This window comes from Octodon degus, unplaced genomic scaffold (assembly GCF_000260255.1).
Source record: "Octodon degus isolate 3935 unplaced genomic scaffold, OctDeg1.0 scaffold00037, whole genome shotgun sequence".
In the NCBI taxonomy this organism is placed as follows: Eukaryota; Metazoa; Chordata; class Mammalia; order Rodentia; family Octodontidae; genus Octodon; species Octodon degus.
In genome coordinates, this window is record NW_004524613.1 from 7,753,422 (window position 1) to 7,773,010 (window position 19,589).

At 40.2% G+C, this 19,589-nt stretch overlaps 1 protein-coding gene across 1 annotated transcript in view; it reads right to left on the reverse strand.

Moving 5' to 3' along the window:
* The window catches only part of Mroh8 (maestro heat like repeat family member 8), a 69,493-nt gene that overhangs the window by 10,899 nt on the left and 39,005 nt on the right, over positions 1-19,589 (reverse strand). The window contains exons 14-21 of the mRNA XM_023714797.1: positions 16,910-17,100; positions 14,177-14,314; positions 13,596-13,710; positions 13,163-13,303; positions 10,703-10,867; positions 4,022-4,144; positions 2,187-2,286; positions 1,836-1,901 (exon numbers count right to left, since the gene is read on the reverse strand). Coding sequence (XP_023570565.1) covers positions 1,836-1,901; positions 2,187-2,286; positions 4,022-4,144; positions 10,703-10,867; positions 13,163-13,303; positions 13,596-13,710; positions 14,177-14,314; positions 16,910-17,100 — 1,039 coding nt within the window. The remainder of the gene's footprint in view (positions 1-1,835; positions 1,902-2,186; positions 2,287-4,021; positions 4,145-10,702; positions 10,868-13,162; positions 13,304-13,595; positions 13,711-14,176; positions 14,315-16,909; positions 17,101-19,589) is intronic.

Genomic DNA, 19,589 nt, shown 5'->3' on the forward strand with positions numbered 1-19,589 from the left:
ATGTGGTGCTGGGGGATTGAACCGCGGTCCCTGATGCTTTGCTAAGCTTGTTCTAAGTAGGTGCTTTAGACCACTGAGCCATCTCACCAGCCCCGAAATTAATTTTAGAAGATAGTATTTATTTTGTTTGTTTGATATGGCATGTTATTTTGTCCAAGCTAGTTTTAAACTCTTAAACTTCCTGCCTCAGCTTTCTAAGGGGCAGGATTATAGGCATGTGTCATGATTCCAGACAAATTCTGTATTTCTAAAGCAGATTAGCCAGATGTCAGCAGATTGCTGACATTTATCCTATGTTATGTTATTGCATAAGCATATTGCTTTACATATATACCCTAAAGCTTCTAGTCAACTCTGGAAAAGGGACTCTTATTTCAAATGTTTTAGTTAGAAATAATTTTCTTTTAGTGACGTTGGTAAGTCATTAGAATTCTCTCAATAGAATAAATTGTATGGCTTTTTCCTTTTTTGCTTCTGATATCAATGAAGAAATGGAGACCTTAAGAAAAATTGGCATCTTCTTTCTTAAACAAATATTAGCCCCTACTGTTTCACTAGTTATAATACCATTTTCTTTTTCAGTATTGGTGCTTGAATTCAGCACCTTCATGTTGATCTATACCCTAAACCTTTTTATTTATTTTGAGACAGAGTCTTGCTTGCCCAGATCCTCCTGCCTCAATTTCCCAGAATTCTAGGTTTACAGGGATACACCACCACATTTAGTTTCATGGCATTTTCTAGTTGTAGAACTACTTCTTAAATGGGAGTAATTCTTGAATGCTAAATCTCTAGGACTGTACAATTATAGAAAATTTTTACATGTTAGCAATTCTGAAAACCATTTACATGATGGTTGCCTTATATGAATATAAAACATCTCTGTCACTAAACCCTAAATCTTACAGGAGAACTCTGTAAAGAAAATAGTGGGTTGTAGCCATCACTGTGGTACTTGTGAAGTATTATCACAGTTTATTCCTAGGCATGGTGGTACATTCCTATAATTCCAGCACTCTGGGAGATTGAAGCAAGAGGATCCTGAATTCAAGCCCTACATAGCAATTCAGTGGCTTAAGAAGACCCTGTCTCAAAATTAAAAAAGAGCTAGAAATGCAGCAATGTCTTATTTTCTGACAGAAAAGTTTAAGAACTGTTCCTGAGACATTCATTTTATTTTATTTTATTTTATTTATTTTTGAAACAGCATCTCACTATGTAGTACAGGCTGGCCCTAATCTCACTAATGTAGCCCAGGCTCGCCTCAAATCCATGGCAATCCTCTGATCCTCCTGCCTCAGCCTCCCGAGTACTGGGATTATAGGCATATACTACCATGCTCAGCTGACATTAATTTTAAAGTTGATTTCAGAAAAATAAGATCATGTCCTTTCCTCAGGAGGGCACTGAAATGAGATGAGACTGTCATGTAGCTGGAGTCACCAGTCGTTTTATTATTGCATAAATCTGGATTTCTGGTTAACAGAGTTTCAATTTTACTATAGAACCTGCCCACAGTCAGACCTTAAACAACTTCCAAAATGTAAATACAGGCTAGCCTGATAGCTCAGTGGACTAAAGAGCCTGTTTAGGTACAGCGCAGAGGCCGGGAGTTGAATCCCCCCCACCTGTGCCAGCCCCGCCCACGGGGCTCCCTGAGATGACCATTGAGACTGGGTGTGGTGGCGCACGCCTGTAATCCCAGCACTTGGGAGGCTGAAAACAAGAGAATCACTATGAGTCTGATCTATGTAATGAAATCCTGTAGACTCTGTCCTAAATACAGGAAGAAAAAATGTGAATACATCACATATCCAAGAAGTACTGTCACTTACCATCTTGTATCCACTCGGTCTCCTTCGTTCTGGCCCCACTGTGATCCATGTACTTTGATAAGTGCCCTAAATACAAGATGAAGTTAGTGAGTATGTGATCTTGCTTCTTTTGGAAATCAAAGCCTGTTTTTAATCTTTAAAATATGCAAACAACTGGTAAAATTGGCCCTTTGAAAATTGGGCAGATTTCAAAATTAACATCCCAGTGCATGATAGTTACCTACAGATACCATCACCCATTTCTCCTAGAAGTATTTTCAAGGTCATCTTAATAAAGAATAGGGTTACTCAAGAACAGGATTTGGGAAAGTACAGGATAAAAGTGTAGAAATAAAAGGATATTCTTTGTACCTACAAATAAGACGGCTGTTCTTCTGATGGGAAGTTTTGCATTCTTGGAGTACATCAATGTTTGGGCAAGGATGTCAATTTTACCCTTGCATTTTTTCCCCTAGGTGAATAAAAAATAAAGAGTACAAAGCAGTGAAGTAACAGTACTGTTCTAATCACCTGTCATTTCCAGAGGCAGAGAGTACATCAGATACCAAGTATAGTAGTGCTTGAAATAACTACATTGAATACTATCAATGAATACTATGCCACAACCATAGGCTCCTGTACAGAGATAAATCCTTTGAATACCCTTTGCCAGGGGCCAGGGAGATAGCTCGGTAGAATAAGTGCTTGCCCGGCAAGTGCAGGGTTCTGAGTTCAATCCCTGGTTCCAAAAAAAAAAAAAAAAAAAAAAGTAGAACCCTTTGCCAATACCTACTTATGCTGTATATCATATGTGTGATGCCTGCAAAGCTAGCCTAGCTTCTGGAAATTGAACGTGGAGACTTTCTACTAAGCTACATCACCAGCCCTTTTTTATTTTGAGATAGGATCTTGATAAATTTCCCAGGCTGGTCTCAAATATGAGATCCTTTTGCCTGAGCTGCCCCCACCCAGGGTACTGTGATTACAGTCGTGCCTCTACTGCCTCTAACATGCGTGGCTCTCAGCTACATCGTGAGCTCTTCTTTCCTATGAGCTCTTCCCTGACTACTCACCCCTCTGACCAAAACTTGCTCTGAGTTTTTTAAAGGTATTTCTCTCTTGGTATATCTTATTTTCCACTTGAAGTGTCTATTTAATTTTCCAGAGGCTTTATCCTTTTTTCTAAGTTGAAAGATTCTAACTGAAGGTTTAAAATTCTGGGTTGTCCATGCATGTTGGGTTGTCCATGTTTTATGTTTACTGGATGAATGAATGCCCCTCTCCATGAATGTCTTACAAATTTTTGGGGGTGTTTGTGGATACCAGGAATCAAATTTAGGAGTTTGTGCTCACCAGTCAGGTGCTATATTCCCAGCCCCTAGGTTGTTTTTTGTTTTTTACATCTTACAAGTTCACACACGTCCTACAAAGGACTTAGGATTTAACATGGATATTTGTAGTCTTACTAATCAAGGACACTGAATTTCTTACTGAATCCTATCATTGATACTTTACCATATCAGCTATAGGTTTGGCTGCACATTAGAGAGATAATCCTTAGTGGAAAGCCTGACACAAGAGCATTGTGGGGATTTCTAGGCCTGGAGATCTGGTCAGATACCACCACTCTGGGTCCCAAGCAGGATAGATAAATGGGAGATTCCTGGGAATCATCGATTCCATGGATTTCATAATAGGATTGATGTGATTCTATGATCAGTTTCTAAAAAAAACAAGGGTGGGACTTCCTGCAGCTGCCTGGGCCCAATCTCTGTGCACGGCCACACAGCATGGTATCCCTTGCTTGGGGCCATTAAACATGTTGTAATGGAGAGTAAGGTAATCTTTTTTAAAGGGAATACATAACTCCACTTCAATTCACCTCAGCTGGAAGTTTTTGACCAGGTTCTATCAGGTTGGCCTTAAAGGCTCCATTTGATCCATGTTAGTAGGTGTTGAAGAGTTCACAAATCTTTTTTTAATGAGGAAGGTGGTAATAAAAAGTGAATTTATGACTCAGTTGGGAAGAAACTACAGTAAAATAGACCCATAGTAAAAAATAATAATTTGATAATACCAAATGCTGGTATAAAAGGGGATAAAAAATATTTCCTGTATATCATGTTCCTCCATTAAGAACCACATCAGGGAAAAAAATACGTTAGAACCTGTTGAAGAGTTTAGAAGAGCCATTATGTCTCACATACAAAGAATTCGCAGATTGTTCTAACTTCATCAGGTTTAATGTAGAAGGGATCTTTGTCATATACTTCTTGGGGCAGCTTCCATTTCAGGAATTGAGAACATATTTTTAGGACTCGCTTGCTTTCCTGTGGAAAAAGATTATCATAGATCAGCATTTTCAAAACTTTTAGCTGAAGGAAGCTTTCCTCAATAGAACTGATGTCAAATTCTAATGTGAATAAAGTCAAAATTACCCTGGTTGAAGTGAAGATCAGGGTGGAAAGGAGCCAAAGTACTACCCTCCCCCTTTAGTCCTGGAAGGGGTACATAACACTTCAGGGTTCTCAGGAGAATGCTGATGGTTCCAGAAAAAAAGTGTTGGCTATTGGATGTGGTACCCAAATCAGAGACTCGGGCAAAGATTCCTACCTCACTAATGCTCCAGAGACAGGGCTTTCATACTTCCTGCTTCCAATTCTACAAGGTAAAGTACAGCTCCTGAATTTGTGCAGTCCTTGGGCATGTTGGGAGGACATCAGTTCCTTGTCCAGACACTTCAGTAACACTGAATGAGTGGCCTCTTCTCTAGTGCACTGTTCTCAGAATGCCATTGATGGGCCATTCAACCCTTCTGATGTGTCTCCAAGCAAGTATATTATCTCCTATCTATTAGGTATTTGAGTCATAAAAAATTATTTTGGGAACTGATGAGAATGAAAATTAGTTGAGCTACTTTCTTTAGCAATTTTTAGGTATCTAGTAAAGTTAGAACACCCAGATATCCTCCCCAGCTTATGCCTTCAAGAAACTCTTATATGTATGCATAGAAAAATGTGTAAGAATCTACACTTAGTACTGTAATGAAAACCTGAAACTGGGCTGGGGAGATAGCTCAGCAACTGTTATAGTGTCTAGTTGTCCTCCCAAAGCCTCATGCAGTCATGGGGCAGATTTGGGAGTTTGTGATAGATTATTGTGGGTATAGATACTGCACCCTCCCTGGGACAGGTAATTTGCATTACAGTGTAAGAAGGGGAGAGAGACTAGCTAGCTACCTGAGCTGCTGCCACTCCCCTTGCTCTCTGCTCTTTGCTGCCACATGAAAGGCTGTTGTCTGCCTTGTGCTGCTGTGCCTTGGAGCCAGCTGAGTAAGGACTGAAACCTCCAGTGACTGTGAGATAAACAAACCTTTCCTTCCTTCATTTTGAGTGTTGGGTATTTGTCCTAGCAAGGAGAGAAGAGTAACTAAGACAGAATTTGGTATCAGGAGTGGGGCTGTTGCTGTGGCTAAACCTGACCATGTGGATTATGAGCTTTTAGGAATGGCTTATGGGAAGAGATAGGAAAGGTTTGGAGATATCACCTATAAGAGAAGCACTGGAACAGCTTCGGCTGTTCTGTATGAGAGATTCTGGTCAAAGCTCAGAAGACCTGAAGGCTCACAGAAAGCCTATCTGTAAAGGCCAGGCTGGGGAGGTTTCTGCTGGGAAGAAGGACTGCATTGGTTGTTGGACTCTGGATGATTTGTGTCATGGCTTGACAGAGTTTGTCTGCATTTTGCTTGTGTCCAGAGACTTTGCCTGAGACTAAGATAAAGTGTAGTAGACTAATTAATCTGGGAAAAGAAATGTCAGAGCAGTTAAATACTGAGGGAGTGGCAAGGCTATTGTTGGGGGCTTTTAGTCAGATTTACGTTGAGAATGAAGAGCAAAGGGCCCAACAGGATGATTTAAAATGTTGTGAGTTTGGCCAGAAAGGAAGCTCCAATAAAGCTGTGGAATGCAAAGATAAAGCTGAGAGGATCTCCATTGCCCAGAAGGAATAAGATAATCAAAAGGATGGCCCGAGGGTATCACAGGAGGCCTCAGGTCTCCACCCTTTGCAGCCTCAGAATTACAAAGGTTGAGGACTTTGCCTTAAGTGGAAAGCCACAGAGCCCCATGTTCCAGAATGGCTGCAGTGCCACACCAGGTTCCAGGATGGCACTGGCATGGAGAATTTATTCCTTGGAATCAGAATCAGAGTAGAGTGCTCAGCAATCTAGGTACTCAACCCCTATAGCCAAGAGAGAAGGGAGTCTGGCTACTGCTCCAGCTGGCAGCAGACCTTGGCATCAACCACATGGCAGTGGTTTTAGGTACCTGTAGAATGCAGGAGTTCTGAGGTTAAGAAGGTTTCCACCTAGATTTCAGAAAGCCTGGGAGGCCCGGAAGGTTGTCCCTGAGAGGGCAGTGTATAAAGCTGTGAGTAAGAAACCTATTCAGTGGAAACCCCAGCAGTTTAGAAAAGCCAAGAATGTGGATCATCTAAGGGAAACTGAAAGGAGGGAGAAAAGCCAGTCTAAGAGAAAAGCCATGGGAGCTACAACCACCAAGAGTGCCATAGGGGTGGAGCCACAAGTTCACAATTTGCCACAGATTGCTTTGGATGTTCCACATGGGATTACAGGACTTAATGTTCACCCTTTTGGATTTTGGACTTTGGTTCCAATGCTTGGTATTCCCCTATTGTTTGTACATTTTGGAATGGTAATGTTTATCTTGTGCCACTGAATGTTGGAAGTGTTTACTTTTCTTTTGTATAGGGGCTCATAGCAAAGTTTGCTTTTGATCTTGGAGGAGACTTGGGACTTGAACTTTTCAGCAGTGCTGAAATTTGTAGGGCTTTGGCAACTCTTAGAGATGGACTAAAATACCTTTTGCATAAAGGGATGTGCATGAGTCTTTGGGGGCCCAGGGACATAATGTTATGGTTTGTGTCTAGTCGTCCTCTAGAGCCTCATGCAGTCATGGGGCAGCTTTTGGAGTTTGTGATAGATTATTGTGGGTGTGGATGCTGCACCTGCCCTGGGGCAGTTAATCTGCCCCTTTGGCTTTCTACTATACATATTCACCAAGGTGCTGAACTTTTTCAGGAGTTGGTTTGCTCTGTCATTTTTGCTAACAGTGTCTAGTGATTTTTTCTTTAAATTAAACTTGATGTTTTCCTTTTAACACACACACACACACACACACACACACACACACACACACAAATTATTACAGCTAACTGCCTAAGCTGTGACCATTCCCTTTGCTCTCTGCTCTTTGCTGCCACCATGAGAGGCTGCTCTCTGCCATGTGGTGCTCTGCCTTAGAGCCAGTTGAGTATGGACTGAAACCTCCAGTGACTGTGAGCTAAATAAACCTTTTCTTCCTTCATTTGGGTGCTGGGTATTTTCCTAGAAACAAGAGAACAGTAACTAAGACAGCAGCCTGGCAAGTGCAAGGACCCAGGTTCAATTCCCTGCTGGCACTGGAACCCTGGATGTGCCCTGCTGGCCAGCAAAACTAGGCATGGGTACAGTGCCTATAATCCCAGTGCTGGAGGGGACTGAGACAGGAGGATCACTATGCATCCAAGCTGTGTAGTGAGACCCTGTATCAAATAAATAAATAAATAAAACATTTTTGAAAACCATCTAATCATTCTAGAATAGGAGAACAGGGTAGCTAGCTGTAGGGCATTCATACAGGGAGCGGTAAAAACAATGTGGCAAGTATTTAAAATTTAAAACAATTATTATAGTAAAAGACACTTAATTTCCCTCAAAATATTCCCCTTCACTTTAAACAATTCCCCTCCACAATTCTTACCACCTTCTTTTCTTTTTTGGATTTAGGACAGGGTGTACAGGGTGTACAGGGTCTCACTGTATAGATCGGACTTGTAGTGATCCTCCTGTTTACAGCCTCCCAAGTGCTAGGATTACAGGAGTGTGGCCACCATGCCCAGTCTCAATTGCCATCGTAGCGTGTCCTGGGGTGGGGCTGGCACTGCAGGCCCCAGGAACTTTTTTTTTCTGAGACAAGTACTCACTACGTAGTCCAATGGCCTCGAACTCCTAGCAATCCTCCTGCCTTACTCTTGTAAAAACTTGAAACATAATGTATTTTTAAAAGGCTGGGGATTTGGCTCAGCAGTAGAATGCTTGCCTAGCAAGCTGGAGCCCTGGGTTCAGTCCTCCACACAAAAAACAAAAAAATAAACCTTCCTTAAAAAAAAAAATCAACCAAAAAATACAGTAGAATCAAAAAAGACTAAAAACAAACAAAGTAACATAATGTATTTTTAAAGTCATAACCTTTAGTTTGGAATTCTATATGGCAGTGACCTAGAGCTATCCAAGATGGATAACCTCATAAATACAAAGCTAAATGAAACAGTAAGATGCTGAGAGATTTATAGAATGATATATGAAGTTTTGTTTTTATTTTCTTTTTAAAAATTACTTTCAACATAACTATGCCTACAGATATACACTCATGCTGGTTAAGAATTTGTATATGGACTAAGATTTTAAAAGGAGTTGTAATCTGGTTTATTTATTTTTATTATTTTTTTGGTGGAACCTGGGATTAAACTCAGGCCCTTGCGCTTGCCAGGCAAACATTTATTCTACTGAGCCATCTCCCTGGCCCCCTAATCTGGTTTATTTTTATCTATTCCAAATATATAAAAGATCTTCCATCAAATGGTGCTAAAGAAGGCAGCAAGAATATTGAGAACATATATAGCTTTAAAATGGGAAAAATATTACCATGTAAATGCTAAGAACAAAATTTAGGATGAAAGTTCTTGGCAGAATTCAGTTGGGACTGTGTGCAACTTATTCCTGTTTTATTTCTTAGAGTACAAGTAATATATATATATATATATATTCTCTGTGCCAGTCACTCCTAACCTGATTTCCTGATTTATGTTAGACTCCACTTTTCTATGTAGACTGCTCTCTGAGGACCCTTGGAGAAGGTTGGCAGGAAAATCAGCATGGAGTCTTGCCTGACTGCTAAAAGGCTGGCAGGGTAGGGTGGGACATCAATGCCTCCACATCTCTATAAACTCCACAGGGCATACTTCCCCATCACCTGGGCCAGAAATTCTGCTCTATACTTAACTGGGAGAATGAAATGTTTCATATTTACCTCTATAAAGCTATATAAAATTTTCTTCACGAGATTGTGCCGGGGCCTACCTTCATCCTATTTCTCAACTTGCAACCTTGATTTTCATTTCTATAACAGGTGCACATGGAGATAAGAGCTCCATCTTTCCAGAATCCTTGTGATCTAATCTACCCCACTCCACCTGTGATATCATACTGGTGGACCACAGTACTCTGAATTGGACAGGCTTCTGATCTGTGTGTGAGAACTAAAGGTGATGACATTTTAACCTCCTACCCACCACATGGTTAAGACTTAAATGGAAAACTAAATTCTTATGGAAAAACCCTTGGAAGATTCAGGGGAAGAAAGACCTTCTCCAGTGTCAAAGGCTGATCTTTGACTTAACTGTAATTCAAGTTGCTTATCTTGAGGCAAATGAGGCAATTCTTGAAGTGAAAGAAGATAAACTAATACTATCATTGTCATCAACAAAGAGTTTGCTGCCAGGTATGGTACTGTATGCCCATAATTCCAGCCACCTTGAGGCTGACACAGGAGGATTGAAAGTTTGGCACCAGCCTGGGTGACTTAGTAAAACCCTGACACTGATGAAGATAACAACTTTAAAAACAGGGCTAGATATATAGCTCAGTACTCATTGGATTCAATCCCTAGTACCAAAAACCAAAAGTTTGTGAGTTAGGCACTAGGGCTCTGTGCTAGGCTGAATATTGGGGTGTGGCTACAGTGAATATTAACATATTGTTCTTATCCACAGAGCAGCATACTTTATTTCATAGAAGTTAGAAGAACAATTGTTTTTCACATGATTCATTTAGGCAAAAATAATTGAAACACAGCTTTGAACCAAAGGAAATGGAGAACAATGATTGTACTACAAAGTCTCTGCCCACAATGATACAAACACTTATTTGCTGAGTTGACTGTGGAGTTAGAATTATTCATGGCCAAAGGTCATAGGTATTACCTCAGCTATCACAGCATTTTCATCCTGGGAATACAGAAGCAGCGGGACCAAGCTTTCTAGGACTTGATTCTCCACACCCTTCTTAAGTCTGTGTTTCACAGACTTTATGGAGGCTCCAAAAAGAGTCACGGAGAAATGATGAACATCAGGTCTCATCTATGAAGGGAGTGTCCACAGGGAAGCAACTCACTGAATGCATTCACACCTTATAAGAAGTCTACATGGCTTGAAATATCAGTCTTAGCATGAGGCTATTTAGGTGAACATAGCTGAGAGTAACAAACCAAATGGAAACAGCAAGACCTGCTGTAAGTGAGAAATGGGCATAGCCACCCCCACCTCCTGTCATTGTCAAAACTTGTGCCTCCTACTGGTATTAGATCTTCACATAAGTGGTCTTGCTGGAATATAAAATCCTTGCCTTGGCATATTATGCTCTTCTAAGGATGCTAGTCATTGTGCTCCATGTATATCTTTTTGGAAAAGTTTTGGGATTTGAGGCAAGGACCTAAGTACATTCTGTCATTTCAACCCAGTTCTGATCATTTCTTAATCCCTTTTATCCATCCCACAAAACCATACCTTACTAAGTTTCTGTCTCCATTTTAATAGTATCACCATTCCTACCACTATACTGGGTTACTTGCAAAGATCTTGACAGAGATTTGAAAGTGCTCTAAAGTAAAACATTCCTCATAAAACAGAATATACTTTACTATCCCAATTTCTACTAGCTGTTATGCCAACTACCCTCCCCTGGGGAAGTCAATTCTGTCTTGTTGACTTACATCACCAAATAAAGACAATAGGGTTCTCATCATGGCAGCCAATGTTGTGAAATCCATTGTCCTGACAAGCTTCTGCAGTATCTGGATGGCCAACAAAATAATCCTCTCATCAGATTCCCACAAGCTGTCTAAGATGGATGGCAACAGTCTCTTGATGTCTTCCCTCTGTGTGTCCAAAGGGAGGCATATCACCACCTCTTCTGGTACAATGTTGGGTACCGAAGAGGGGGTTCCCATCTTTACTCAGGATCTAGTACTTGCTGCATTTCTAGCCACACTGCATAGGCCACGGCAGGGGAGAAGTAAAGAAGGCATGACTGCCCTCCCTGTGCTAGCAACCATGCTATGTACTACGTGGGCACAGCCGATGTGAGTTGGCTCACAGAGCAGGAGTACAACCAGGGAGGAGGTCCAGGGATATGGCCTTCGTCTGTTAGGAAATTCTCCCATAACACTGAGAGAAAGTGGAATGGCCAACTCAGATCACAGAGAATTCCCCAGTATGGAAGGTATCCAACAGAGATTTTAAAATTTCTTAGCAGGAATTCAGCAGAATTAGTTGTGGGCTCATAAGAGTCTTTTCCATTCTGAACAGGAATTCTGCTCTTTTGAAATTCCTAAAAGGAAGCAGTATCAGAGTTTTAAAATGTGTGTGTGTGTGTGTGTGTGTGTGTGTGTGCCTATGTGCAGAATAAAGCAACAATATTTATGAATCAACCAGAATTAGCATTCATCATATTTGCTTCAGATATAAAATTCATTTTTTAAAAAAGAGAAACAACTTCGACCAGTTGTACTGAACTCAGGAGGCTGAAGTCCACGGCTGGGCTACTTAGTCAATGGAAGGCCAGACTAACTGTGTATCAAGACCCTCTCTCAAAACCAAAGACAAACAGAGAAACAACTCAAGTGACAAGCCTGAAGTCATGGGGATTATCTGTCTCTTCTGACTGAAGCCTCACTTTTCAGTGAGGCCTGTGGAAAAGGAGAACTCATACCATGAATGCTAGTGATCTTTGTCTTCTTTAATGACAAGCATCTTGGAGCAAATCATTGCTACCCAAGTTACCCCACTTGGTAGTATGGTGCAAAGCATCAAGAGACATCTAAATGTTGTCCAGGTTGTGATGTTAATGTATTTACCTTCTACCCAAATAGCAGCTTCAAAAGGTTGGCCAAATAGCTCAGCGGATTAAAGCACCTGCTTAGGCAGATGCAGCGGCGAGGGTTTGATCCCTGGCCTGCTGTGTTGTGCTGTGTCAGCTCTGTCCCTGGGGCAAGCTGAGTGGGTGATTGAGACTGGGCATGGTGGCACACACATGTAATCCCAGATCTTGGAAGGCTGAACATAGACGTATCACTATCAGTTCGATCTACATAGTGAGACCCTGTAGACCCCGTACTAAATACAAAAAAAAAACCAAAAACCCAAATAGCAGCTTCAAATATTATGAATATATGTGACTTGTACTTTTAAAAACATCATTTAATTTGTTGGTAGTATTTGCATATTTTAAAATTCAAATTTAATGGCATGCCTATAACTCTAACACTCTGGGAAGCTCAGGTAGGAAGACCACAAGCTTGAGGACACTTTGGGCAACTTAAACCCTATCTGAAAATATAAAAAGAAATCTTAAAGGACTGGGAATGTAGCTTGGTGTGAAGGACTTGGTTCAATCTCTGGTCCTCACTCTGCCAAATCAAATGATATAAAAGGATACGCAGTTAACAAGACCTTCTCCTGCCCTACTCCTAGCACCATGCTACCTAATTTTCCTCTCAGTTGTTTTCAGTTTTATGGGTATCTTTTTGGGATGCTGACTTTGTTGTGGTGATTATCTGCTGACAACAAAGAGTTATAGCTTTGAGCAGAATTCCCCCACTAAAATAATGCTGCCCAGCATATGCTCTTAACACTGACCCAAAACAGCAGGAAATAAAAGTAAATCTTTCTCCCAGTGAGAAATGGCTGTCTATGAGGCCAAAGTAAATTATCCTGTCAGTTTATACTTTTGATGTACAACTTCATGTATTCTTTTTTTATTTTAATTTTATTTATTTATTTATTTATTTTTGTGGTACCTGAGATCAAACTCAGGACCTTTGTGCTTGCCAGGCAGGCACTTATTCCATTGAGCTGTATCCCTAGCCCCAGATGTACAATTTTAGATACAATGCAGTTGTTCCTGGAAAATTAATAAGAGCCTTTGAAAAATGCATTTCTGCAATAACTACATTTGTTAACTCAAACCCTTTCCTGTCTTCAATCCCTTATAAAAACTTCAATCACTTACCCTGATGGTGCAACTCCTTTCTTGGAAACTTTCCCATTGTCCTCCTTGACAATGTGCTTTGATCTGAAAAAACTCGTGTTCTTATTCTGATCTTGGTAAATTATTTTACCACCATGTCATTGGCCCTCTGTAATGTCATCTGGTGTGGCATGGGGTCTCTTACCATCTCCCAGTGTCCGGCAAGATTGTGGAGCCCCCTCAGAGCAAGAATCCTAAAGAGATTATTTCTATGATGCAGCCAGTCTCTCAGGCGGGCTATGGAGTATGTGCTGGGCAGTCTCCTGGCCACTGGACTTTGAAGGAGCTGAAAGAACCCAGAAACCAACAAAGGTAATGAGTGGTCTCTAAGCTGTTTTCTCATAAGAGAAGCTTCCTTCCTATCAACTCTAAAACATGTATTTTCCTTTGAAATCTCCATGATACTGTACACACACTATGGGGTAATGCTTAAACATTGAATAATACATACAAAGAATAAATTTAATATTCTTCAATCTGAAAAATCTCTCTCTCACATGCCTGAGTTGGGTATGATCTAGGAAGGTAGGTGCTGCTGTATAGCCTCCTGCATCTGGCATCTACATAAAGATTCTTACCTCCACAAAAAAGCCTGCAGATGTGAGCTTATGTTTATCATTCCCTCGGTTAAGAAGTGGAACTAACAAATACAAGATCCTGCATGCAAGGAGGCGATTTCTTTCTAGCAATGCACTGCAAAACAGAATGCAAGAATGCTCTCAGGGGGCTGGCAAGATAGCTCAGCAATCTAAAGCACCTGCTTAGGCAAACTTAGGCAGGCACAGGGGATCACAGTTCAATCCCCAGCACCACATACCACACCAGCCCTGCCCTCAGGGTGGGCTGAGCCGCCCCCTGCAAAAAAAAAAAAAAAAAAAAAAAAGAAAGAAAGAAAGAAAGAAAAAAGAATGCTCTCAGGCATGCTCCCACTCAGGAGGCATTCTCTCAGATTGGAGACCCCAAAGTCTTTGTCTCACTTCCAGGGTGCAGGAATATATAGAGAGCCAGGACCTCTGGAAAGGTTGCCTGGCAGGATGGGCACTGCCCACTGTCTTATGAGAAGGTGACCCAATTAGTTTTGACAATTAAAGGGGGGAAAAGATACCTAGTACAATACTGATGTAGGGCAGGTTGGTGTATGATGACAAGGGAGCCTTACTTGGCAAGGAGAAATACTCCCTGAAGATGGCAATCTTCTCCCTGCAGCAGAGTCCATCCTTTATTCTTTTCCATTACATCAAATTCCCAGCTGCATAATGCTCTGAGAAGTAGAGTCTTTGTGGCCTGTATGGCAAAACTAAAACAAAAACAGCTTAGTGACTAGAAGGGGGTCTCACTAACTTGTGAGCAGTCACTTTGGTCTTGCTGGGAAGGGCAACACATTGGTAGCTGCTCACTGTGACTCTCCCTTCTCTAGATTCCCCAAGACTCTCAGTGCTCTAACAGCCTGAGAGGGGCTTCGCAAAAATTCTCAGCATAAAGAAGTCTAAATAGATTTTATTTTCCTATGAGTTTGGGAGGAACACTATGATAAAATAAATGATCTGGGATGCTAAATGGATTTTTAATGGTGTTTTTGTGTGTGTGGTGGTAGGCAGGGCCTTAACACTGATCTATGGCCTCAGCCTTTTGTTTTGTTTTGTTTTTTTGTTATTTTTGAGACAGAGTTTCGCTAAATTGTTAAGCTGCCCAGAATTCGCTCAAACTTTCAATCCTTAGATCTCAACTTTCCAGAATGCTGAGATTATAGGCATGTGCCACAATGCCCAATTTTTTTCTCAAGGTTTTATATCTTAATTTTGAAATAATTTATACCCCATAAAAACTTAACCTCACTGCTTCTGAAACCTTTTTTTTTTTTTTTTTCATAAACAGGGATTGAATTCAGGTCCTTGCACTTGCCTGGCAAGTGCTTATTCAACTGAGCTATCTCCCTGGCCCCTTCACCTCACTGCTTTTGTAGGACTTGGAAGGAAATGGGGACAATGGTGAATGATGTTGCTGGTTATCATATTTTTTTTTTCTGGGTTGGTTTATTTTTGTTTTTGTTTTTTGAGTCAGGGTTTCACTTTGTAGTTCAGGCTGGTCTTGAACTCACTAGAGAGCCCAGGCTTCCCTTGAACTTGTATTGATTCTTCTGCCTCTACTTCCCAACTGCTGGGATTACAGGTGTGAGTCACCACAGCTAACAACCTCACTGCTTTTTTTTTTTCCAAAATTTTATTGATAAACAGCAATGAGACAGTTTCAAATCAAATCGTAAGTACAGTTTCAACAAATAACATACTGCATATATTCTTCTTAGTGGTTAATTGCTGTACAAGATGCGGACTTGAGATCCTATTTACAAACACCATTAGAACAAATCATTCTATTCATTAAGAGAGGGGCCAGGGAGATGGCTCAGTTGAATAAGTGCTTGCCTGGCAAGCCTAAGGACCTGAGTTCAATCCCTGGTTCTGGAAAAAAAAAAGTATATTCATTAAGAGAATGCAACTTTATATCTATCCTAACCACTTTGAATACACAGATACAACATGGACATTCATCTGTATACCCTATTTTTTCTAAGTTCCGTTATTGAATATTATAGGTGTGTAAATTCAGCAAAATATTCTAAAAGAGTCCAGTAGACCATAATAGCATTGGGTCTTCTGTTTAACTGGCAATGTCAGAAATTATTGACCTGAGTCCCCCATAGCTCAACATAACAGCATGGGTTTCCTTCCTATATTTCGTCTTCATACTTTTCTACTGGATGGATAAGACCAAGGTAAAGCAGGACCTATGCAACAAGAGTTGTAGCTTTTTGGTCTGAGAAGGTCAGTGAAATCCCCTCAGGATTTATCCTGAGATCCTGTACCTCAGATTGTAGAACCTTTGTCAGTGCAGCCATGTGCTTTTAAAAACTTACTCAAACTGGGTGTGGTGATGCTTGCCTGTAATCCAAGCACTTGGGAAGCTGAGGCAGGAAGATTGCTGCAAGTTCAAGACCAGTCAAGTCTACACAGTGAGTCCAGGTCAGCCAGAACTACATAGTGAGAACTTGTCTCAAAAAAAAAAAATGATAAAAAGAAAAGAATGTCCCGCTGATAGCTCAGTGGACTAAAAAGAAAAGAAAAAGAAAAAAACCTTCTTGTTCAATTGGTATCATGGACATGGCATTAACAAATTTAAAGCTGTAAGAGTCCTTAAAGATCATCTTGTCTGATCTCATTGACAGATAAAGAAACTGAGGGATAGAACTATAAATTTAACAAACACAGTTAACTATATTTAAGAAATACAGCTAAATAGATGAATGAGAACTAAAATTTGGTCTACTTGCCACTCTTAGTTGGGTGTTGTAAAATATTCCACATTATAGCCCTTCCTCTGAAAGAAATCCATGTTCTATAGCCACACTAAGAGATTTTTGAGATCCTCATGGGGAGCTAAAAGCCTTTCTTCATGCATACATTATACCAGAAATGAGGTTTGGTACAGTTATAGAGGTGAGTTTAGGCCATGTCGTTCATCTCTGTCTATACTTGATTTATCAAGAAGGGTTGGCATATCACACATTAACTTGCAGGGGGCATCTGAGCTCACACAGGCAAATACTAAAGACTATCAGTGAAATCCTATAACAATGGGTATTTTATCTTGATGTCTTATGAGGACTATGGAATGTCTGCCCCTCACAGTTGGGACCACTCTCAGCTATCACCAGTGCCCAGTGCTTCATAAATGTTAAGGTCCTGGGGCTGGAGAGATAGCTCAGCTGCATAAGTACCTGCCTGGCAAGCACAAGGTCCTGAGTTTGATCCCCAGTACTGCAAAATAAATTAAATTTAAATAAATAAATAGACAAATAAATAAATAAAAGGTCCTAAAATCACATGGGAAGTACCACAAAGGTGTGACCTCTGCCAACATTTTCTGCTCTGTATACAGGCCACTTGGGATGGCAACATCAGACATGGTTAGGCCAATGCTGTGGTGAATCTGGATGAGCAGGGTCATGAGAAGCTGAGGAAAGAGTCGGAATGTAGCTGCTCGCAGCCTGTTTCCCACAAACACTTCATAAAGGGCATCTGTTGCCTGCAGAAGAAAAGGCACAAAGAAGATCTGAGTGCCTAGAGCCCCAAATCTAAATCTACTACTTTTCTGATTCTTTTGCATAGCTTCTGTTAGTGTTATAATATGCTTTTCGGCTCTACTACCCCATAAGCAAAACAGTGGGAATTATATCACAGGGACATGGAAGTGAAGGGAAAAAGGAAGAAAAGTAAAGTGGTCATTCAAGTCGCTTTAGGGCCAGTAGTGGAACACTGTTGTATCCAATCCCTAGTATCTCCCTCCCCCCAAAAAAAGGTTACCAAGAAGAGACTTAAAATCCAGAAGACACAAAACTATTTATTTTTATTTTTAATTTTGAGACAGGGTCTTGCTATGTAGTTCAGGATGGTCCTGAACCATATAGCCCAGCAGGTTGGCCTTGAACTCACAGGATCCTCTTGCCTCAGCCTTCCAGGGTACTGGGATTACAAACATGTGCTACCACACCTGGCTCTATAAAGATGACTACTAACACACTTGACTAAATACAAATAGAAAACTAGGACAAGATATATCATAAAGATAGATGACAATCCACAAAATGTTTGCAACAATGTATTATTCTTAATAAAATGCTTCTGAATTTAATTTTTAAAAAAAGCATAAAAGTTTGGTCAGAGTATGAGCTACACAGCACAGCAGTCCCTGAGAGCCAGTGGACAGAGTCTCAACACCAATTGTCCCAACCCTGGCCTCACACTCTCTGCATCAGAATCTGCACATTAGTAAGATCCCCAGGTGACTGTGGTTTGTGCATATATTAAATCTGAGAAGTACTATTGTACAGGCATGAGCAGATGTGTCACAAAGAAATGTAAGTAGTTAATTAAAAGACATGCAAACTGTCAACCTCTCCAAAAACAAAATTATAACTAAAATTTACACTTTTCATCTAATTGCAAGGCAATCATGAGAAGATAGTGCCACGAGGACGAGGAGAAATAAGTGTCCCTCAGATATGACAGAGAAGGGAACATTCTGCAAATATGTATCAAAGTTTTAAATACATCCACTGTTTGTTCCAGAACTTCCCCAGAACTTATAGTGTATTTTATCCCAAGAAGATATCAAATATGCATGACAATATTTATGTGTACACAATAACGGTTGCCACAGCACTGTTTTAATGGCAAAGTTTGAAAGTTATGAAAATACTTATTTAATAGAAAATGTCATAACTAAAAATGATCTGATCCAGGTGCATGGTGCACTTGTATATTCTATGATCCCTACAGTCCCAGCTACTCAGGAAGCTGAAGCAAGAGAATCACTTGAGCCTAAAAACTAGAGGTATCCCAAGTAACACACACACACACACACACACACACACACACCCCACAAAACAGAACAATAAAATTTATTGTTATGTAAGATATATTTAAAAATCAAGTAATAAAAAAATAAAAAAAATGACTTGCTAGGGAGACTGTCTCAAAAAACCAGAAAACAAAAACAAACAAACAAACAGAAAACAACTACGCCTTCATAGAAAAGATAGCAGAAAATCCTCTCTATTGATATGAAAAGTACTTCATATTGTTAATTGAAAAAAGCAATCTATGTAGAATGCTATTAGTATGTATATATTTTACATACTAATATTAGTAAATATATACTTCTATTTGCCCTAACTTTTAAAACTGCACTAAAATGGTGTTGTAGGGATAAAGTATACACTGATAGAAGACAAAGCTGATAGAAGGTGAAGCTGTGTATGTTTGGAAGCCAGGGACTTGGGAAAACTTTGTACTTGCTGCTCAGGTTATTTTTCTTGTCCATTTGAGACAGGATCTCTCTATGTGGTTCAGGCTGGCCTTGAGCTCACTCTGTAGCCCAGGGTGGAGGCTGGTCTCAAACTCACAACTATCCTCCTGCCTCAGCCTCCCAAGTGCTAGGATGATAGGCATGCACATACCATACCTGCTGCTGCTCAGTTTTGCTAGGAACATAAAATTTCTCTAAAAAGTTGTCTATTTAAAATGAAAAAAGTGGAGCCGGGGAGATGGCTCAGTGAAATAAGTGCTTCCTTGGCAAGCGCAAGGGCCTGAGTTCAATCCCTGGTTCTGCCAAAAAATAAATAAATAAATAAATAAAATAAAATAAAATAAAATAAAATGAAAAAAGTATAATAAATATACAGTACACATTAAAGTTTATGTATCAATGCATCAAAACAGTTTGTTTTTAGGGATATGGTACAGAAATGAGCTAAAAATTTTTTTTTCTTAAATCTTTTTCGCAATAAGGTGTTATGATGTACGAAATCCAGTCCGGTCTTAAACTCCTGGGCTCAAGCAATCCTTCTGCATTAGCCTTCTATGTAGCTGGGACTACAGAAGATAGACTGACTTCTGGTATTACTATTATTATTATTACTACTACTATCTTGAGGGCTGGGGAGATAGCTCAATAGAACAAATGCTTGCCTGGCAAGTATAAGGGCCTGAGTTCAATTCCCAGTTCTGGAAAAT